We start from the raw sequence: 23364 nt of genomic DNA, 5'->3' as shown, positions 1-23364 counted from the left end.
TGCAGGCTGCTAATCAGAAAGACACTGAACTCCAAAATACCCATCATGGTATGTTTTTTTTCATCTGCTCTCAGACAATGAGCACTGAGGAGACAAGAGGATGGCACTGCTTCCTGTTGGGCAGGGACCAACAGTTGATGTCCAGCTGAGCACAGAGATACAAGTCCAGTGAGGACAAGGTTGCATACTTGAGGCAGGAAACAGGCCATGAGTGAGGTATTTGGTTGTCAAGACACTTCAAATGCTTGCATTCTCCCCTCTGCAGGCAGAAAGAAAACAAAATGACCCTCACACCTTCAAGGGAGTATATATTATTTTAGTAAAACCTGCACATCATGAGTAATGAATCTATTTTCTGTCTCTTTGCTTTCACTGCGGAATAAAAGTTCAGGGTGACTCAGCATAGAGTTGTGAGTTTTCCGCATATAAGAAAAGCTGTTTTTATTTCTGCTTTGTACAAGTTGCAGGTGAGTTGCTAATTTGCTATTATATGGGTGGAATAGGCACACAGACTTCCAAAATGTGTGTACACATTGTAAAAGTGAAAAGATTCCGCTATAAAAATTCAGCCTGACATTTGATTATGCTGTTGTCATTTCTGTAACTTCAGATTGCGCTTTTTAGTCATAACAACAGGTCCCTCTAGTGGGTGAAACCATAACTGAAAAATCTATCCTCATAATTTCAAGTAGAAGTCTGAGGAAACGCGAGTATAAAAAGGCCAGTTATCTTTTGTGCAACTTTCTGAAAACAAAGCACAGCTGTAGTGATATATAATTCTGTTGAGCTGCTTCATTAAGCAATCAAATCACAATTCTTACTGTTCCTTCACTATAGCAGCACAGAAACTGCACCTCACAAACATCAGTTTTAAAATGCATGCCTAATTCTGATGCTAATGTTGCCCTGGATAGATTGTAATCTGTTTTTCAGAAAGAAGTGTGTGGGGAAGACAACACATAATCTTTTTACGAAATAAATAAATAAATAAATAAATAGATAAATAAAATTTTAAAAAGGAGTCACAATAACACTTTTCCAAGTCATAATATCCAATATTTCACAAAGTAACAAACTAGATGCTGTTAGCACTAAGGCTGATTTTATAAACGTGGCAGCCATTATAAGCAGATAGAATTAGTTCACTCACACAGCCTAAGATACCAGCACCTCCTTTACTAGCGGAAGAAACCTCACCTCTGGCAGTGGGAGTTATGCTTTGCTTTGTTAAAAGTAGCAGGGAATTATCTGACTTCAATGGAGACTGTAGAGCTGATTTGCTAAACTCCTGATGGCAACATTTTGAAGGGGATTATTTCTCATCATTAAGGATCTCTGAAGAAAGTGAGTGGCTAGAAATTATATGCTTTAAACCTTCAGACATGTTCACTTCTTTTTTTCTTTTTCTTTTTTTTTCAAATGATTTTTTAAGGGAAGTCTGCAGCATGAGATGAATTAACTAATATATTTGTGTACTGATAACTTCTTGCTTTGTGTTTGTGTGTGATTTGTTTTTATGCATAGCAATCACAAGTACCGTGTAGATATTTCCTTTTTGCATTCCTTGGCACAGCACACTGCTATAGCATTTTGAACTATATCGTTATAACTCTATCTTTCACTAAACAAGGGAACCCTGGGGAATTTATTTCGCTTTATATCTTTATTGATGATTTGGATGAGAAGATTGAGTGTATCCTCAGAATGTTTGCAGATGATACCAAGCTGGTGGGAAGTGTTGACCTGCTTGCAGGTAGAAAGGCCCTACAGAGCAATCTGGACAGGCTGGATCACTGGGCTAAAGCCAGTGGGATGAAGTTCAATATGACCAAATGCCAGGTCCTGCACTTCGTCACAATAACCCCAGGCAATGCTACAGACTTGGAGCAGAGTAGCTGGAAAACAGTGTAGAGGAAAAGGATGTCGGGGTCTCGGTCACTGCTCAGCTGAACATGAGCCAGCAGTGTGCCCAGGTGGTGAAGAAAGCCAATGACATCCTGGCTTGTTTCAGAAATAGCGCTGCCAGCAGGAGCAAGGAGGTGATGGTTCCTCTGTACTCAGTTCTGGTGAGGCTGCACCTCAAGTTTTGTGTTCAGTTTTGGGATCTTCACCATAAGAATCAGAGTGCGTCCTCAGCAAGTTTGCAAATGATGCCAAGCTGAGTGGTGCAGTTGATACACTGGAGGAAGGGGAAGCCATACAGAGGAACCTGGACAGGGTGGAGAAGTGGGCCCATGAATACCTAATGAAGCTCAAGGTGCTGCATTTGGGCCAGGGCAATCCCAGGTATTTATACAAACTGGGAGAAGAACTCCTTGAGAATAGCCCTGTGGAGAAGGACGTGGGGATACTGGTAGGCGAGAAGCTGAATATGGGTGAGCAGTGTGTACTTGCAGCCCAGAAGGCCAATTGTGTTCTGGGCTGCATAACAAGAGGAGTGGCCAGCAGGAAGAGGGAGGTGATTGTCCCTGTCAACTCTGCTCCTATGAGGACTATGCTCCTATGGTTTTAAACTGAGACAGGGGAGGTTTAGGTTAGATATTAGGACGAAGTTCTTCACTCAGAGGGTGGTGGTACACTGTAACAGGTTGCCCAAGCAGGTTGTGGATGTCCCATCCCTGCAGGCATTCAAGGCCAGGCTGGATGTGGCTCTGGGCAGCCTGGTCTGGTGGCTGGCAGCCCTGCATATGGCAGGGGATTTGAAACTAGATGATCATTGTGGTCCTTTTCAAACCAGGCCATTCTATGATTCTATGATAAGAAAGACATTGAGGCCCAGGAGTGCATTCAGAGAAAATCAACAAAGCTGGTGAAGCATCTGGAACACAAGTCTTAAGGGGAATGGCTGAGGGAACAGTGATTGTTTACTCTGGAGGAGTCTCAGGGGATTCTTTATTTCTCTCCCCAGATAGCTGAAAGAATGCTGTGGCGAGGTGGGGATGGGCCTCTTCCCCCAGCTAACAGCAGCAGGACAAGAGAGAATGGCCTAAAGCTGTGCCATTCTAATTAAATTTTTACAACTGTGATTGTTGCTGTGTTGCAACTCCTCCACCTTCACTAGAGCTCTAGGATCATCCTCTTCCAACACCTGAGAAAGTCATTTATGCAAATGAGGGTTGAATATTTGGTGCAAATTTCTGCAAGCTTCTGTCAACAAAAAACGTCCAAATTCTATTTGCAGCCTTCAAGATCACTCCCTCAGAAATATGAAAAAACCCTTTACTTTTTTTTTTTTTCTTAATTGCAATGAAAATAATTCATTTGTGAGTAACAAGCATTTCTGAAAAACATTCCAGATAATTTCATCACTGAATTGTTTTCTAGCTGCCTAGATGGACACAGGTCTCTATTAACAATTATTTACAAAGTCCTTTCCCACTAAGCACATTCCTTATTCATTCAAGGGGAGTATTTAAAGGAATTGCGCTTTTATTTATTTGTTTAGAATTCCTTTATGTATAACTTTAAAAATGAAATTATTTTCAAATTAGTAAGGTTTTGAGCAACAAATAACCTCCACTGGCAAAACACTCATGTAGCATTTCAGAAAGCCCTGCATACGGGGAGTTTCCATATATTATATATCCTGAGTTCTGTCACTTCTGATTAGTGGTAGCTGCCAGCACGCTCAATTTCCTTAGCAACCGTTTTACAGTAGGTGAGCCACTTATGTTACCATAAGATATTTGCAGATTCTCTAGATGTTTATGATGCTTCTTTCTTTTTTTCATTTCATTAGCATGTAACATCTTAGTGGGATTTGTAGATTTTACCTTGGTATAACTTGGAAGAGATAGAAGCTCAAAATACTGACCTCATCCCTGTGGAATCACTCCTGTTACTTTGTGATGAAAATACTCTCAGCATCCCTGCAGACCTACTTCAGTGACAATTATCTCTCTGCAAGAGTGCTATCGAAAATGACTTCTGCAGAGGTTTTGCTAGTGCCAGACACCATCTTCTGTACATTCCTGACCTAATGAACAAGATAAATGAAAATGCAGCTCTTACCTTGGATACAGTAATGTGCGCAGCGAGGCAAATTGCATTCACAACCATTACTTTTTAAAGAATAAAACACAATTTGGCACACAGAAACTCAACAAAACAAAACGAACAAACAAAAACAAAACTTGTTTACATTAGCAAGTGCATCCATCTGATCCATGTATACAAAAATCTACAGCTGTATGAGTGGTCGTGAAAAGCTTCATGCAATCTAGGGAGAATAAGCTCCTCCAGCAGAACAACTCAAGTTAGCACACATATCCATTCTTGCATGATTCATAGTAAAAATCCTCTGCTAATTTCAACAGAATTTAGCAAGCTGTGACATCCTAAAACACACAGCCTTAAGATATGATTCTAGAATTAGAAAGATTTGTCCACAATCAGTTTCTTGCCACAATGATTACACATGGACCATATTAAAGTACTTGTCCCAAGCAAGAGGTACCCGTGAGCATTGTTGTCTGCATCCCTGGAGGCATTCAAGGCCAGGCTGGATGTGGCTCTGGGCAGCCTGGTCTGGTGGTTGGCAGCCCTGCATATGGCAGGGGAGGTTGAAACTACATGATCACTGTGGTCGTTTTCAACCCAGGCCATTCTATGACTCTGTGATTCTATGAGCTATGCCCAGGGACACAGATGCCAGTGTGGACTTAGATGCCCTCCTCTTTAGGCTGCAATTCCTCCTGCACAGATGAGGCATATGTTGGCATTATCTGACTTTTGGTGACTTAACCATTCCAAAGAAACTTTCCCAGGAATAAGTACAAATCAAAAATGCCTGGCATGACAAACTTATGTTTGAGAAGACTGTTCTAAAATTAGTTAGCAGGGTAACATTTGGTATACAGCATGCTTATACTGTACTTCTACCCATTCGGAGGTTCTGCATTTCCTCAGAGCTACATGGGATTAATTAGAGAAGTGATAGACTTGCTGGCACAGTTAAACTACTCTTAGTGGAACTCCTTGATGAGGAGCTCTAGCAGATTTTACTGTAATGGATTAAGGCTTTCCCTTGGCTGCCTTTCTGGACTTCTAGGGCTCACAGAGAACTTATCCTAGGAGTCCAGTTCAACTTCTACCATTCTGATGTGGACTCACCTCTGCATTTCAAGAAGTATGGCATATTATGTGTTCATAGTGTAATTTATAAAGATGTAATTATGACTGTTGAATCTTGATAGTATTCTATGACAGACAAGATTTAAGCATGTCATCAAATGACTGTCCTCCTCTGATATCAGACAAAGAATGAAAAGACAAGAAACAAGAACACGTACTCTATGAGTACATGACAAATAAACTACTAAAAAGCACCAGGATAGATGCAAGTTCCCCAGGTGGAACACTTGCATTACATCCAGGGCCAAGCAGACCATAGGGCTTAGATTAACAAATTGTGGACTCCAGCCTGTAACAGCATTGGTCAGTGAATATTACAGAAAGCCAGCATCAGGTGCAACATTCACAGTGCATAAAACAAGAAGCACAATCTCAGTAATCAGCAGCACAGAACAAACTTGATATGGAAAAAAAAAATAAAATAATAATAAAATAAAAATAAAAATAAAAATAAAAATAAAAATAAAAATAAAAATAAAAATAAAAATAAAAATAAAAATAAAAATAAAAATAAAAATAAAAATAAAATCACAGGTTATGAAACACAGAAAAAAGGCAAGGGCAAATATCATGACAGTATCATCAAACATTATGCTGAATGTTTCTTTGCTTCTTTTCTTCTCTTTCTGCACCACTTCAGCAATCTGAGCTTGCAAGAATTCTCCAATTCACTGGCCTGCACTTATAGATCTTGGCACTGTTGTTACTTAGACTGTAACAACGGCTGGCATATGCCATTTTAGTAGGGAAAAGGAAAGCATATTGCAAAAGTCTGCAATAAAACGTCCGTCCAGAGGAGAAACATGCATTTTACTGAACCAGTTACAAACAAAGAGCCAGCACATCAGTAATATCGCCATTAAAAAAAATCATTCAAAATTCATTCAACAGCCACAGTGGACTATTAGAAAACTAGAACATTCAAAATAAGGGCAGGATACTTAGTGAAGAAGTGCTTTATGATGATTGCTAAGGGACCATTTTAAGTTTTCTATCATTTTCACTGTCTGCTGAAAGCGCCCCTAAAACTGTTTCTGTAAGATCTTAAAAGCAAAGCCAGGAAGTACTGAAGGATCTGTTTTGCTCTTTGTAAATCTGAGAATGAACTGCTCTTAAACACTACGTCTTTGCCTTCACTTTTCCTTTCTTAAACAAATCTGCTGAGATTGGGAAAAAAAAAAAAAAAAGTCTAAGGTTTGTTTTTGTTTGGTTCTTTAAATGGTAGACAGGGAGGATTTTTTGTTTGTTTGTTTAAAAGGAAGCTTTACAATTTGTTTGGTTTTGCTGTTGGATTCTAAAGCGTTTCACATGACTAGGGAGAAATTTGCAGTACCTATTCTGAAGCAAGTCTTTCTGTTGTCTGGCATAGTCTTTCAACTCATTTTCCTGTTTTCTTCAACTTATATTGAAATCAGTATAAAAGAAAGCATGCCCATACTGAACATACCTAACATTTCCTCACAGACACCTCACAGACATCTTCATGCTGCAGTTGTTCCATGCTACATACTGGTTGAGCAAGAACATGTTTATAAAACCAGCTTTCAATATAAAACAGAGGAAGATTTACTCAATCTTAAAAAACAAGATTCAACTGACCATTAATAAGACTGCATTTCCTATTGAATACCAGAGTCCAGCACTCCATTACTTCCACTAATATCTTATTAATTTTATCCCTACCTTTTCTCCTAATCATATTCTCATCATTCATTTAGCTAAAATCAAAATGAAAATATTTAAGCAACAAGAATTACCCTTCCTAGCAAAAGCTGTTCTGAAGATTTCTCTCAGAGTGATCCAGAATAGGAATTTCAGTCAATGGTCATATACCCTGCTGGGCTTCAACTTGAGGTGTCTACTTACATTACTTGATCAGTATGAGTGCACTGATATTGAAAATCCTAGAATTTTAGAATATAATAATATAATAATAATAATTTAGAATTTTATAACACACATTGAAAAATAATAGGAAAAAAAAAAAACAACAACAAAGCTATTTACCTTGCTGCCTCTAATCTGTTTCCAATAAACTGCAAACCTTGTGTTTGTGCGGGCCAAACTTGTTCACAACTCCAGAAATATAGAGTTAAAAATAGCTGGTTTTCCAACAAGAAAGATGATCACAGAATGAAACAAAGCAAATTTAAATTTTAGAGGCAAACTACAGCCAGTAGACAGGAAATCTGGAAGATCAACCTTAGAAGCCTGGAAAACTCCTAGCAAGCTAGACACACATTCAGTGTTTCTAACTACTTCATATCTTTGTAAAATCACAGAATCCTTTGAGTTGTGAGGGATCATTTAAAGGTCATCCACACCAACTCCCCTGCAATGAGCAGGGACACCTACAGCTAAAGCAGGGTGCTCAGAGCCCCATCCAGGCTGACACTGAATCTCTCCAGGGATGAGGAGATCATTACCTCTAGGCAAACTGTTCCAGTGCCTCACTACCCTTACTGTAAATAACTTCTTCCCTGTACCCAAACTAAAGTCTTCCACCTTTTAGTTTGAAACCATTTCCCTTTCTTCTGTCATGACAGACTCTGCTACAGCCTGTCTCAATCTTTCTTACTGCCCCCATTCAGATACTGAAAGGCTGCCCTCAGACTCCCTGGAGCCTTCTCCTCTTCATGCTGAACAGCCTCAGCTTTCTCTTCATTCCATATGATGCTTTTGACCTAGCTAGATACTACAGAAAAAGCATCTACTTGAAACAAACACTTTCCATTGCTTCCACAGCTATCAGAGTAGATACAGAAAAAAACCTGCTAGTTGACACTTAGATGACTAAAGCGCATTTGTGACATAGTTTCTACCCTAATACAGTTGCCTGCCCTCTACCGTCATACAGGAGTAATAGCTAGCAAACTGCAACTTCAATAATATAAATTCTTGCTCATTTAATGTTACTATTCAACTACAACAAAAGTATAAGCTTAAAAAAGAACACACATTTACATGATGGATTTTAAATCTTAGCTCAAATTAGACGAAAAACCAAGACTTTTTAGTAGCAATAGTAAATAACATTTTATTCAAATGGAAACTTGTCAAACTTTATGTATCAAAACTAAGGCCACAGTTAGTGCTAACATAAAGCCAACTTCAAAAGGTTCTTATATTAGGATTTAGTTTAGAAATATCATACAAAGCTATTTTACAAATCAGCACTAAAATACTCTGAAATGTAGTATTGTACTAACACAATCACTTATTCTAATGATAAGATTTAATGACACAACGCTCCAAAGCAGCAGTACACAACACCTGTGTTTACTTTGGCCCTCTGAGGAAAATAATTTTCTACTTGACTCCATCAACAGAAACAAACTACAGAATACGTCGACGCCAACGATGTTTCCCTTTGTGATAAATTCATTTCTTCTCTTCCAGTATTAAATATCTCCAGTCATAATGGCAATGAACTCCTCTTGATTGACTGTAAAGGAAAAGACAATTATTAGACACAGAGCAAATACCAATAAACCATAAGAAAAAATAATGTATATATGTGTACTGCACTTATAAATTGTATTTAAACTTTGTATTTATTTCTGTTTTTAACATTCGTATATGTTAATACCATAACAATACATATAGCATATGCTTCTCAAACAACAAAACTGCAGTTCCACTTATGATCAAATTCTATTTTATTCTTACAACAATAATTCAGACCTTTGTGTTCCCATCTTCCCCTCCAAAGATGCAAAAATGACAACAAAATAACTCAAAAAAGCACACATTCACACCATGGTTTTCCTCTCTCCCAAATCTATAACAGTGAGCAGATAAAAAAAATAATTTCAAGATAATTTACTAATGATTCTACAAATTAACTTGAATTAAGATGGGCACTTGACAAGCTCTTTTCCCATCTGAACTTTCTTCATTCTACAGTTATAATTAACAGAAACGTAACACAAATGTACTTGAAGAAATTAAGTAATAATAATAAATGAATTAGCAGTCATTAATTATTTTACTGCACTTATACCTGAGCTATTGACCTTACTCATATGTTAAAACAAAGACATTGTAAAAGAGTTAACCAATGGACATGTTCACTCTGAACTAATTACTGTAGTGTGGAATGAGCATATTAAGCCAATTATATGGAAAAGAACAGAGATGTATGACAAACTGTCCTTGACAATTATCTGCCCCGAACAATGTGCCCAAGTTATTCCTGAACAAATCATTGCAAAGCAGGAATTACACCTACAGCCAGAGGAAAACTAAATCAATTCATGTTAAAAACATTTAAAAAAATAAATCTGCCATCTTGCAACACTTTTAAAAACAACATGAAACAATTCATTTTATTTTAGGACTATCAACTCTAAAATGTCAAGTCAACCATACAGCTACACCATGTTGCATTACACAGAAGCAACATGTTCCCTGCATGACTTACAAAGCATTATCATGGTTACCTAAATAGTATTAAATCAATTCATGAGTTTCTATACCTGTTGAATTTTTCACACTTTGATTTCAGATAATTACATCTTCCTGTAAGTTCTCTCTTATGTACTGACATGTCTTTTCCATGTCAATTATTCTTCAATGCATTATTGTTCATACAATGTAGTGGCTAGCAATAACCTCATATAAACCATCAAAAAAAAAAAAAAAAAAAAAAATCAAGATTAGAAGCAAAGAAAAAAGAAAAAGCCAGACCAGTTTGGGCCTATTTGGGCTCTACTTTATTGCTTTACTTTCAAGGGTAGTTCAATTCATGGTCAGTTACCACAAGAGTATGATGTTTATTTTCCAGCGTTTAGAATTATAAATTAAGGCTTTACTGCATATAACTAAATCAAACAGCTATTATTTTATATTGGTCAACAATCATAATGCTGCTACCTATTTTCACTTGTTGAGTTTATGAGACTGTTTTAAGCTATACATAGAATAGTAACTGGAAAGAGAATACACCTCAAAGTCTATGAACTTGCTTTCAAAATTATGTTATGGCTTTACAATTTTTGGTTATCAGTATTCCACACACATCATGTAGTGCACTGGGAGTTAAAGTGTTAATGCTCCAGTTCCAGGTGCCTGTCTGGAATAACTGCATAACCTGGAGGACTCTGTGGTAAGAGTGGAGACAAAGCCCCTGGCAAGGTCATCTGATGTCTCTTTTCTCCTTTGGCTCTTCTCCCTGTTGCTTTTCCTGAGCGCACGCATCACTTCAACACTACTGTAAGGCCTACAGCTTTCAGATACTCTCTCTCATTATATTTTATTCATTAGCTTCAATTCTAATTATACTGTATAACACATTATCTTGCATTTCAATACCATATTTAGTAAATTAGTTTGTTTCTCCTCAGATTGTTGCCACTGTTTTAAATTATTTTGGTGTCCCCTGTTTCACTTATCCAGAGATGTGGATCTGCAGATCCCTCCACCCCATCACTCATGGAACCAGGCTGAACCAGCCCATAAACTGACAACAGATACAGATTACCTTACAACAATTACTTTTTTCACTGTTTACTTGAAGAAAAGAGCAGTAGACTCTGTGTATATGAACATTTCCAACAGCAGTTATCTGCAGGATATATTTGGAGTCCAAAGCAGCTTTTCTGCAAGCCACATTAAACATAAATTCAGAGATGAAATTTAATCAGTGTTGTTCTAAGAAAAAAAAAAATGGATCCACAAACATATCTGGCAAGACAAGTAAGTAACCACAGAAATTGAGCTTTGTCCTAAAACATCACGATTAAGGTATGATTCAAGTGTCTGCTGAAGGTACTAATATTTTACAAACAAAAGCATCACTTCCCTTAAATAGTAATACTTCTTATTCATTTTATGACACATGACTAAAATTAAAACCAGGCTTGAGGTTCCATGTGGTTTGACTCATGAAAAAAAACAGGATAAACAATTAAAATAGAAATAGGAAACATTTCCACAATGTACTGAGGGTACTGGTGTTTTTTTTTTTCTCTACTCCATTCACAGAATGTTAGATGAGTAAGTTGGAGTCCTTAATGTGCTGCCCAGTTACAGACGAACTACTGAAAAATATAGAACGCTACCAAGTGATACTTAGAGATTTTTTCCCCCTTGGCAGGAAACAAAGGAGAAATAAATGAGAGCAAGACTTTGTTACATGACCCAGATGTTTGAAACTACATGGAACACTGACTCAGAAGATTATTTACTTTCCGAGACTGAATCTTAAAAGCTAGAAACAGTACTAGTTTTCTTTAGAGAACAGAAAACAGAACCATAAGGAACAGAACTATGCAAATACATCATGCTACCAATCTTCCACATTCAATCTTATTCCAGACTTCTCTAAAAAAGAAAATTAATGGATGAATAAGGAAAATGAACTGAACAATCTCAGAAACTTAGTACTGATCCCCCCAAAAACTAAAATCTTCCTAGAAGGAGCTAAAAGTTTACATTGATTTCTACTGACCAAACAGTGATATGACCAAAATCATCCCTGATTATCATTCTGACAGTTGAGTTGGCAGCTCTAGAAGGGTAACAGAGAACAAAACATGCTTGTGGTTGATCTATTCTACTTGCTATCCCCTCTGCAGCCCCACTTTCAAATAAAATGAGTCTTTAATAGAAATAAGTAAAAGGTAACATTGGCAGTGCCACCACTACTTTTAAAAGCAAAATAAACTTAAAATAAAGCTGTCCACTTAGAATATTTGTTATACTCTGTTGTATAGCTACTGAGGTGGATACCAATGCAATAAATGTGTGGAAGGACACATCTGGCACATAAAAGAACATCAGAATTATGCAGGTTCTACTAAGGTAACATAGCCTCCGGAAATGAAGTGAGATCAGGAGGTGGCATCTTCTAAACAAAAGTAAGAGTCTTCTTAACATTATACAGACTTTTGTAAAAACAGTGTCAAGATTAACAGTCTAGTATCAACAAAAGCACAGAGCTTTTAGTATTTTTGCCTTTATGCTCCCTATTTGCATCACTAAAATTAAACAACATTGGCATTTAAACTGTGCTGACTAAGCTTAGAAGTCCTGTTCTTCATTCATTTCCCCCCATTTCTTGGAGGTGGGACAGGGGAGGGAGGAGAAAGGTTTGTATTTTTTTTTTCAATATTTGAGTAGATGCAAAAACAGTACAGGCCAACAATTAACAAGCTTGCAATTGTATGATCAAGTGTGAAATAACACCTACCACAAGCAGCACAGACTGAAGTATCTGTCACAAGACAGACAAAAAGGCAGGTGCTGTGAATTTTGTTTTTTTCTCTATCAGAGTTTAGACTCCAGTAGATGTTGCTGACAAATAGAAATGTTTTGCAACTAAAAAAGTTGAACTACTTCTGAGATCTCAGATGAGAGTCATCATCCTGAAAGAAAAACTCACAATGGTTTCTATGACTCAGAAATGCAGAGTATATGCAGATTGTCTTAAGTGAGTGGCTCCTGAAATCCAGGTATTAATGCTTCTAGTTTAAATACAAAGATTTAAGTTCATGGAGGAAATAAAGAAGGGAGCTGAACAACAAACAACAACCCTAAACAGTGCCTGTTACTTAATTCTTTATCTAGCTAATAAAGCTCTTCTGTAGCTCACACTGTATGGACATTGTTTCCTCAGAGGAATTTTCCACATCACACTCCTCAGCTCTCCTAAGTACAGAGACATGTTAGAGTCTTATTCTAGGTGATCCTGCTTGGACGCAGGGTTAAGTTCATCACAACTTAGTAGCATAGTTCTTTGTATCTGACCAACAAGCTGAAATCACAATAGTGACACGCTACTGCTTAAGAAATATTGGACCAGGTGATCAAAAGAGTTTCTTCTGGCCTTTTAATCCTTTTACTCATTGCCATTTTAATTCATACAGATACCAAATTTTATTGTAGTACACAGACACTTCCATGAACCACTTAATTATTTAACCAGAGGAACTTTAACCAAACTTTGAATAGGTATGGGCTGGTTGATTAAGCCTCAGTGAAGGTGAGAAATCTATTTGACTTTTAGACTCCACCATGCTTCTTCAGGACTAGTAACTATCAAAAACTATTTTCATTTTACATAAGCTAAGTTTGAGCTGAGAGATATTTAGAAAGAAAACAAAGAGAAAATTGTCAATTTCAGGCATTTTCAAGATAAAGCTATGTTAAAATAGGGAGAAAATTAAGAGATAAGAATCCCACATCGTCTATGCTTAAGACTTACTTTCGCCATCTCCGTCCTTATCAAATTCTTCAATCATAGCCCGCAGTTCTTCCTCAGACATATTTTCACCCAGCTCTCTAGCAACACGACGCAGGTTTCTCAGGCTTATTTTACCAGAGTCGTCATCATCAAACAATTTGAATGCCTTGAGTATTTCTTCTTGTGGATCTCTGTCCAATATCCAGTCTGTCACTGTAAAGATTCTGAAGTTAGACTAAAAAATTCTGAAGGGTAAACAGAATGACAGGCTGACTGAGGTAACAGAAAGAATATATATTCCAGATTTCATCTGTTCTTTCATTTTTAAACTATTTCAGTTCACAGTATGCATGCGTACTTGTTTGGCAGCTATCTGGCCTTTCTTTCTCTACTCTCTTTTCAAAGCTGAGTTATTCTTCAGCATATATCAGGCACAGTTGAAAAGTTACATGGCAATTTAGACTATATCATGCTTTCAATAGGCTTTTCTATACAAACTGAAAGTATAAACATGCCTTTTCTATTTGAAAAATGCATTTCAGAAAAAAAATAAAATAAAAAAAACCATCAGCTCTCACAGAACCAGGCACTTGAATTTGTTGATTTTAAATATTATGATCTGGATAGAATTTTGACTTTCTGAGAACACTGAAACAGCACGAAGTAATTAAAAACATTCTCATGTAATTTCTCTTTTAGATACAAAATCACACTAACAAAAAACCAACAAAATCAAAGCTTGAGGTTTATGAAAATAATGCAACTATACACAGTGAAATGTTAATTCTGAAGGGATTTGTTACTGTTGGTTATTCCTTTTATTGCATCCATTTGCTAGTTGCTGTGACAGAAAAGACAGCCAAACTACAAAAATGTTTTTTCGGTGATTAATTCAGACACTTCCGGAATCAGATGCAAATATCTTCATATTTATGTACCTGCTAGTTTCATGTTACAGGACATGGTATTTATGACTTTTATCAAACCATTAAAAACACATCATCCTTGTTTGTGCAAAGACAAACTTACATCTGCTACTGTTTGCAGATGGAATGCCTCCTCCAGCTTAGCAAACTTGAAAGCAAAATATCAGATCCAATCTCATGTAAGCTCATAAAGCAATAAGGATTTTGTTTTCACTTTCATATTTATATGTATTTATGTATTTTATATATAATGTAGATTGAAATATATACAAAAATCACTCATATTTATATTTAAATATTTTCATTGAAAACAACTATGACGTGTGACAGTAGTAAATTTAAGAAACTCTACATTTATGGCAGTAAGGCATAAAAGGGAATAAAGGCAACATCAGCTAACAAAAAACCACTGCCTCTAAGTGCCATAGATAAAATGATTGTACAAAACAAGAGGAGATGCAACTATGCACATTTTAGATGGTCAGCTCTGATATTTAAACCACAGATAATCATGCAAAACTGACAACTAAACAATTGTTAAACTACATTCAGCCAGCTCATCATAACTGTTTTTATAACCTATTTTCTCTAATCTTTCTGCTACAAGCTATATACAGTTTAATTCTGTGTCAAGGGCATACTTGTCATAGCCATGCTCAGACCTCAGATTCAAAGTTTTTTGATTGATTAAAACTGCCAACCAACTATTTGCTGTTCTTTCTACATGAATCTTCCTAGCTTCTCACAGCACTTATTGTCTATATTGATAAATAGGACAATAAAAAGCTGACTCAGGACACAACATCAGGAGGGTGAAACCTTGGGCCATTTTAGGAATTATTGGATGAATTCCCCAGGAAACGTCCTAAGGGACATCAGAATGGAGAAGAGATGGAAGATCTTCAAGGACAGCTTTCTGAGAGAACATGGGGCCTCCGTCCCGCAGCATAAGAAACCAAGTAGGGGAGGCAGGAAATCAATATGGCTGACCAAGTACCTGCTGGTCAAACTCAGGCAGTGAAGTAGGGATGGATGGCCTGGGAAGAATGAAGGAATGCAGTTCAGACATGGGGAAATAAGATCAGGAAAGCCAAAGCACAGATGGAACTGAACTTGGAAAGGGATGTGAAAAATAACAAAAAAAGAATCTTTAGGTACATTGGTCAGAAGAGAGTGGCCAAAAAGGGCATACTCCCTCTGACAAATGAAAAGGTAGAACTGGCTTCAGCAGACATGGAGAAGGCTGAAGTACTCAGTGAATTTTTTTGCCTCAATTTTCACTGGCAGTCAGGCTTCCCACACCTCTCATGTTCCTGAATCTGTAGGCCGGAGTCAGAGGAACAAAATTTGCTCCCACTGGAAGAGCTGAGCAAATCTAAGATCACCTTGTAAGGCTGACTGAGTGCCTGTCTATGGGGCAGAGCATGTATCACAGAATCACCTGGGTTGAAAGGGACCTCAAGGATCATGAAGCTCCAACCCTCCTGCCTGGCAGGGCCACTAAACTTCCACGTTTACTAGATCAGGTTGCCCAGGGCCCCATCCAACCTGGTCTTGAACATCTCCAGAGATGGGGCACCCACAACCTCCTCAGGCACCCTGTTCCAGGACCTCACCACTCTCCTAGTAAAGAACTTCCAAACTAAATCTTCCCTCTTTCAAATTAAAACCATTTCCCCTTGTCCTGCTATCATCGTCCCTTTCAAAGAGTTTACTCCCGCTCCTGATTACAGATACCCTTCAGGTACTGAAAGGCTGCAATGAGGCCACCCCACAGCCTTCTTTTCTCCAGGCTGAACAAACCCAACTCCCTCAGCCTGTCTTCGCAGGGGAGGTGCTCCAGCCCCCTGATCACCTTCGTGGCCCTCCTCTGGACCCTTTCCAACAGCTCTCTCTGTCTTTTTTGTACTAAGGGCTCCATACCTCATGTAGAAGGTCTGTGAGACACAAAACCTTTAGATGAAAGAAACTGTTAATGAAATTCACTGTTTTAACCAGCAGCTGAAAATCCTTGATGTACAATATTTAACATCTGCTTCAGTTTCTCTCATCTTTGTTAGATTACAGAAAAATCTGTATTCAGTTTACAGTTTGTCAGTTTATATACTCCTTCCTATGAAATTCAGTGCCAACTACTCTTTCCAAAGCAGAAGGGAGAATACTAAAAAAGACAAAGAAATATAAACACAAGAATATCTATATTTCAAATCAGTGCTTATTCCTTTGCATAAATTTTTTTCCTTTTATATTGCTGTAATCCTTTATCTCCACGTATATACAAAGAATTATTTTCCTCCACTATGCAAGTTTATACAGAAAAATATAACATTATATCTCCCATCTCTCTTTCTTAATAGCACTAGCTAACTACAAAAACACACAAAGTACTCCTGGTCAAACTGCAGTCACTATTGTAAGCTAAGTTTCTCTGAAGGTAGATTTCTAAAGTTATAAAATCAAATACATACCAACTTCATTAAAGTCTTCAAATGTGATCTTGCCTGTTGCTTCTCGATCGTAATCTTTAAGTATTTTCAGTACATCAGCTTTTTTCACATCAAAACCCAAGGCTCTCATTGCCACCTTTTGGAATACAAAGAAAGTGCAATCAGATATTAATATTAAAATAGAGCTTTATGAGAGATTTGTTCTTACTTTTAATAAGAACATCACTGCATAGGACAGAGTGTGCACATCAGTGGGACTGCAACAACAATAAATAAAAATTAAAATACCAAAAATGCTTTGTATAAAAAAAAACAAACATGAAATCACCCAAAACAGGCACTGCTAAGTAGAACATCATATTACAGTGTAAAAAGAGCCTTCAGTTTTCCAATACTTTAAAAAGTGCATCATATGCTTTTTAGGAGTAGATTTTTTTTCTAACTTTCAAAAGCATTCTGAGTACTGTCCCCTTTTCAAAGATCAAATTGAAAATCCTTCTTTAAATTACTCACAGTAAACACTGGACAAGTCATCTTTCCAGGGACTTAATTTATCACTTTCCCACTTGAAACTATATAACTACATAAATCATTTTTCCCTTAGATTAGGAATTGATACTTAGTTTCCACATTTCAATGGAGATGGCAGCTTCTCAGCACATGCTACTTCGAATGCACTGAAATACAGGAGCTTATTTTAAACTACAAATAGAAAGCCCCAATATCTCTATTCAACATAGCCATTTCATATCTACCCTACAGGCTGATGTTGCAGGAGGAGGTATTTCTTTATACATTTCAGTTCTTCCATTGTGTTATCTTCAGGGCCATATTTAATTAGACTGGTAATAAATGATTTTGCCACCATGACCGCTGAGAATGTGAAGAACACCCTGACTGGAAAAACTGTATGAATAGTCTAGTCTGCAGTAGTATCCCTCTCATTACAGCTTCCAACAGAGGCAAAACACACAAAATCTAAAAAAAAAAAAAGAAGAGGGAATCACTATACTCACAACATTATTGTAAAATTAATTAAAGTAAAACAAAAGCCCTTTTTCTTCTTCAGCTACAGGATAAAATAAGATTATGGAACATAAATATTCCTTTCCAAAATTATCTTACTCAATACATTAGAGGAATGCTGGCCTCTCTATAAGACAGTATGTTCTTGATGAAGTATAATTTACATAGAAATTTATGAGAGATTTAAAGAGACTTTCATAAACAAATGAATCAATTCCACAGACTGCCAAACAGGAGCACCCACTAGAAAATGCTGCCATCCTAATCTCCATTTGCTGATAGATGTTAACAGGAGAGGCCAGCATTGGGAAAGGAAACTACAGAGCAACACATAAATATAGCAGACAACATCATTGGTATACACGCTCCCTGCTGAAAAAAATGCAAGTGGGTAAACTCCAGCTTCTAGTCATGTTTTATAAACTTGACATATCTTTTATCTAAGCATTTGAGACACTTGGATTTTAACAGCATCAAGTTTTAGATTATACAGTGTCTTCAGAAAAACCAAGCAGAGCTTCTCCAGCTTACTCATCTGCCCAAGCTAAACTCTAGGGAGCAGTAAGATCTGCTACACAGTATGCTATAGCAACTCTACTACTGTGGCAAGTGTAAGACGTAGATGAGTCTTACATCAATACACATCAGCAATTATTCAAATATCCCCACTTCAGCCTTGCAGGACATCTTGACCATTTAGCATTTTTCAAGATAGAGTTGATAACTTAAAAATTCATTCAGATGTATAATACCTGCCCCAAAGATATTTAAATTCTGAATAAATAAAAATACCTTCAACTCATGGTAATTTATTGCTCTATCTTTGTCTGTATCAAACAACTCGAAGGCATCTTTAATTTCTTGTTTCTGTTCCTCAGTCAGTTCTCTTCTCTTCTTCTTTTTAGTTTTGTCTGCTGAAAGCTCACTCCTACATGACAAGAGGGAAATTCAATACAACTGATTAATACTGGAAAGACACCATTTTCCCACCAATAATAATAATAATAGCACAAGTTCATTGCCATCCCCATTCAGCTTCTTCCCAACTTGATCTCCCAGTTTGAAGTAATACCTGAAACAGGCAATTCCTTTGCACAGGTTGAATGGCTTCTCTACTCCTCTGCCCAGCAGAGGTGATCTAGTTAATAAACAATCAATCAATCAAAATTAGAAAAATCTACCAGTTAAAAAGAATACTTGAGGTTGCAGTTACAAGATAGACTGCAGCTGACATGGTACAACTCTAGAAGACACCTTATTTCTAAACTGTAGTGAAACTAGAAAGTTTTAGGAGACAGCTAGAGCTTTAGTTAGGCATTTAGTCCAGCTGCTGAAGTGAGTGTTAAGTGCCATAAATCTTTGGATTTTTTGCCAGTAGAGTTTCATTGATGCCAAATATTTATGGATTTTTAAAAATATTATCATATACATAATAAACCAGATACGTTTTTGCTCTGTTGCTCATACATACAAAACAGTCAAGTCCCCTAAAAAGGCTGAAAGCACACTCTTGGGATATGCAGACATAAAGGTCTGCAATCAACAGCACAACAAACCTGCAGCAATGAGCACAGCTCCTTTGGTGCTAAATCCTACCATTCTGCAGTTGTGCACCTGCACCCAAAGTACTGCATTGAATTGGGGTGCCCCAGTACAACAGATGCAGAGAAGATGGCTAAAATAAAGGGGACTGTGATCAGTACCTAGGTGGCTGCAGCATCTGGTTAAGGAGGAGCTGAAGGAGATGCGTTTGTTTCAATCCAGGTGTGTTGGCAAAAGGACCCTGTGTGGGAAGGCTAAGGCACTGTCTAGAGGATTAGACAAGGCAGACAGGCAAGTCCCCATCAGAGATGCATAGCAACAAGAGTCAGCTACAAGCAGTAAAAGCAGAAGGTGGTAGCAGACCTAGAAGGTCTACCACTGCCACAGTGCAAGTGGTTATGCAGCAGAATAGCTCCACTGGGAGATCACAGGATCTCAGCTGTTAGTAGTGTTGGGAAAGGCCCTCAACCTCCACCTCTGAGCAGAGCTGGACAAGATAACTTTCACAATATCTTCCAAACCTAGGCTGCTGTGCAATTCAAAATGATCTCAGGAAACCCTTTATATTCACTTACCTGCAGCACTGACAAAACACATGTAGTACCACTTACTGCACAGTGCATGGTAGTCACTTATGTGTGAACGGAGAACTGCTTTCCAAAGGTGCTTACTCCCCACACCCCGTAACCAGCTCTTTTTTCTTCCCCCTCACTGAAGATTATCTAATTCTAATTGACATCGGAGATTAACCACGCAGCTGAGATTTATCTGTCACCAACCAATGACCGGCACCGGGCAGACTCCAGAGATAGACACGAGAAGCACATGCCGGCTCTGTTACCTCACCGTGCCCCGGCCGCCGCTTCGGGAAGGCCCCACACGACTGTGCCGGACCAGCAGCTGGGACGCGGACAGCCGAGAGGAATCTACTTACAGCTCTGAATGCAGATTAACGCCGACACAAACACGGCGGTGACGAGGCCCGGCCGCCCCGTAGGAACACCTCCTCCCCACCACTGTGCCGCCCCGCAGCCCGACCTGCTGGCCGGTCGCACACGTACCTCAAGGACAAGCTCATACTACCGCCACTGCCGCGTCCCAACGCGCCGACTTCCCCGTGGAAACGACAAGCCACGCCCCCCCCGCCTCATTTCACCGTCTGATTGGTTATCAGCCAGATCTGCTCCCGCCTTCTCGACGCGTTCATAGGTTATCGCGCTGCCACTCAAGTAGAAGGGAGCGTTCCGTGTGGGTCAGCTTAAGTTGTGTCGCTGTGGGAGGGGCGGGGCTTACTGTGGAGGCCGTCAGTGCGGTGACGGCGGCGCCATCTTGGGAGTGAGCGTGGATATGGCGTGTTTCTCCACACGCAGGGCAGCGCTGAAGCTGCCGCCCTTTGCAGGCTGAGGGTTGGCTCTGGTAGGATGTGTCCTGTGTCACCCTTGAGAAACGTCAGCAGTGACATGGTTGTGCACAGTCAGTGTATGGGAACAGCTTCTGAAAGTCAGCACTTATCAGTCAGCGCAAGTCTTATTAAAAAACACATCAAAGACTACGTATGAAGTATTCTGATACTTATTTCAAGTGTAAGAATTGGATAATGATCTGATCTAGCAGCACGGAATGTGATTAGGTACCTGTAGGTGCCTAATAGTCATATGTGAAAGACAGAACTGTTTCTCTTTGTTTCAAAGCTTGCTCTGTGAGGCCTTTCTGGTGATAAGACTCTTAACTGACAACTGCTAATTATCTCTAGGGGGATGAATGGTGGGTGTCACCATGCCACTGTACCTCTGCTTATGATTGTAAAGATAAGCAGAAGTGGGACAAGCAGTCTCTTTCAGGGGTGCAGCATGAAAGAGCTGACCACTGCAAAAGGCGATAATGCTTGTGCATGACAACAAACATACCACCCCCTGCTGTCTTATCTGTTGGGTCAGGAATGTCACACTGACTGAGAGAAAAGAAAAAAAGAAAAAAAAAAAAGAAAAAACAAACAAACAAAAAAAAAAAAAACACCACAGAAATAGTGGATAAAAGGCCCTCACTAAACTGGGGACTTTGGAGACAAACCCCCAAAGACACCTTTGATGGAGAATTCCCTGAGGGGAAGACCTCTTTGGAAGAACCACCCCCCGCTTGCTGTGGAGCTTCCTGGCTTTCTCCCATCCCATTTCTAGGACTTATAATAAACTGGTTGGACCAACATTTGAACCATTGTTTCTTAATCTCACGCCAGGTATACATATGTCAAAGTACCTCTCCTTCCTCCTATAAATTGGAGCAAGATGTGTAGCTCATCTCTCATTTTTCTGGCTGCCAGGAAGCTTACTGGTTGCCTAAAGCCAGCTGTCAAGTATTTATGTGTTCCACGGACAAGAAAAATACACCTATGACTCTGATCTACAAGAAGGGTTGTAAGGAGGATCCAGGGAACTATAGACCCATCAGACAGACCCTGGAGCTAGGAAAGGTTACTGGTCTTGAGTGAGATCACACAGCAGATGTGAGACAGCAGCACTAACCATTCTTCTGTCTGTCTATGTGTAGGGCCTATCTGTGAACACTATACCAGGTATTGCCAAAAGCCTGCTGGAAGCAGTTTTGCTTCTTCATTAGCAGAACACCTCAGAAAACCTGTGCCCAAACATAGTCAAAGTGAATAGGGGGACACCTCCCCAGATGACCTCTGTGCAAGTGCAGAAGACTCAATTATGCTTGCTTAACTTTGTACCTTTGTATATATAAAAGTTATACCTTTTGAACTGTAAGAAGATAGTGTAAAGACAAGCATGCTTAGCTCCTGGAGATTACCCACCCTGAGCCCTGAGTAGAGCAGTGCCTCCTCTTTACATGTATCTTTGCAATGTGTTATGGAATACCCTAAAGAAATACTAACAGCAACATGGGAGGCCTCCAGGCCCAGCAAAGTTCAGGAGGGAACACAGGTCTCATTACACTCTTTCCTATGTGAAAGCCTCTGTGTGCTCTGCTTCTAAATTTGCTTATACTAAGCTTATCTCCTTCACTAGTGTAAGAAGTCAATGTCATTACAATTGGACTTTAAACACACTGTTTATCATCTTAACAAAGGCAGTTGCTGTGTTGAGGTTGCACATGAAATCAGTTCCATAAAGGCTTTGACATGGTCCCTCATCACATCCTTCTCTCTAAACTGGAGAGGCATGGATGTGAAAGATGGACTGCTCAGTGGATTGGTTGGCTGGACACAGCTAAAGGGTTGTGATTAATGGTTCTGTGTCAGGGTGGAGGCTGGTCACAAGCAGTGTCCCCCAAGAGTCAGTCTTAGGATCTCTTCAACATCTTCATCATTGACACAGACAATGGCATCGAGTGCACCCTCAGCAAGTTTGCAGACCACACCAAGCTGAGTGGTGCAATCCATACACTGGAAGGAAGGGAAGCCATCCAGAGGAACCTGGACAGGCTGCAAGAGTGGGCCCATGATAACCCAATGAGGATCAACAAGGACAAATGCAAGGTATTGCACTTGGGCCAGGGCAATCCCAGGTGTTTATACAGACTGGGTGAAGAAACCTTTGAGAGCAGCCCTGTGGAGAAGGAGTTGGGGATCCTGGTGAATGAGAAGCTGGGCATAAGCCAGCAGTGTGCATTTGCAGCCCAGAAGGCCAACTGTGTTCTGAGCTGCATTAAAAAAGGGGTGGCCAGCAGGAAAAGGGAGGTGATTGCCCCACTCTATTCAGCTTGTGTGAGGGCCCTTCTGTAGTACTATGTCCAGGTCTGGGGCACCCAGCACAAGAAAGGAACAGAGCTCTTGGAATGGGTCCAGAGGAGAGCCACTAAGATGATCAGAGGGTTGGAACACCACTCCTGTGAAGAAAAGTTGAAGGAACTGGGCTTATTTAGCTTGAAGAGAAGGCTCCAGGCTCCAGGGAGACCTCATATTGCTGTAGGGAAGCCAGTCAATCATGGATCCATCATGCATGACTACTCCACTGAACAAAATCTTATGTTCTTGGTCATGTAAGCAAATACTTACTCAGGAATGGCCCAGCATGTGCATGACGGTGAGCTGCCAGTCTCCAGGGCTGAATAATTGCTTAATTTTCAGGTGAGGTTGGTGCCC

At 39.1% G+C, this 23364-nt stretch overlaps 1 protein-coding gene across 3 annotated transcripts; it reads right to left on the bottom strand.

The window, feature by feature from the left end:
• Positions 1 to 8143: 8143 nt before the first annotated feature.
• Positions 8144 to 20384, bottom strand: CETN3 (centrin 3). Of its 3 annotated transcripts, none has more exons than XM_085528018.1 (5): positions 20194 to 20384; positions 18510 to 18645; positions 16713 to 16827; positions 13340 to 13531; positions 8144 to 8578 (listed from the first exon to the last, which is right to left on the bottom strand). In XM_085528018.1, exons 3-5 carry the CDS (start codon positions 16819 to 16821, stop codon positions 8535 to 8537), a joined length of 345 nt encoding a protein of 114 aa, XP_085384144.1. In that variant the 5' UTR covers positions 16822 to 16827; positions 18510 to 18645; positions 20194 to 20384; the 3' UTR covers positions 8144 to 8534. The 3 variants fall into 3 exon arrangements, with proteins under 3 accessions (XP_085384144.1, XP_015705222.1, XP_085384143.1); XM_015849736.2 differs by having other exon boundaries at positions 20321 to 20384; XM_085528017.1 differs by lacking the exons at positions 8144 to 8578; positions 13340 to 13531 and adding an exon at positions 15067 to 15281 and having other exon boundaries at positions 20321 to 20384.
• Positions 20385 to 23364: the final 2980 nt, after the last annotated feature.

This window comes from Coturnix japonica, chromosome Z (genome assembly GCF_054131305.1).
Source record: "Coturnix japonica strain WE chromosome Z, WE-NBRP24, whole genome shotgun sequence".
Taxonomy (NCBI): domain Eukaryota; kingdom Metazoa; phylum Chordata; class Aves; order Galliformes; family Phasianidae; genus Coturnix; species Coturnix japonica.
Note: the sequence above shows the minus strand (reverse complement) of the source record. Positions and strands in the feature narration are given on the sequence as shown.

Bases quoted from the DNA above. Each gene is read 5' to 3' on its own strand.
- CETN3 (XM_015849736.2), bottom strand. The intron at 16,828-18,509 runs GTATTTTTATTT...GTATTCCAAAAG, and splicing joins TAAATTACCATGAGTTGAAG to GTGGCAATGAGAGCCTTGGG. The intron at 13,532-16,712 runs GTATGTATTTGA...GAATCTTTACAG, and splicing joins TGAAGACTTTAATGAAGTTG to TGACAGACTGGATATTGGAC.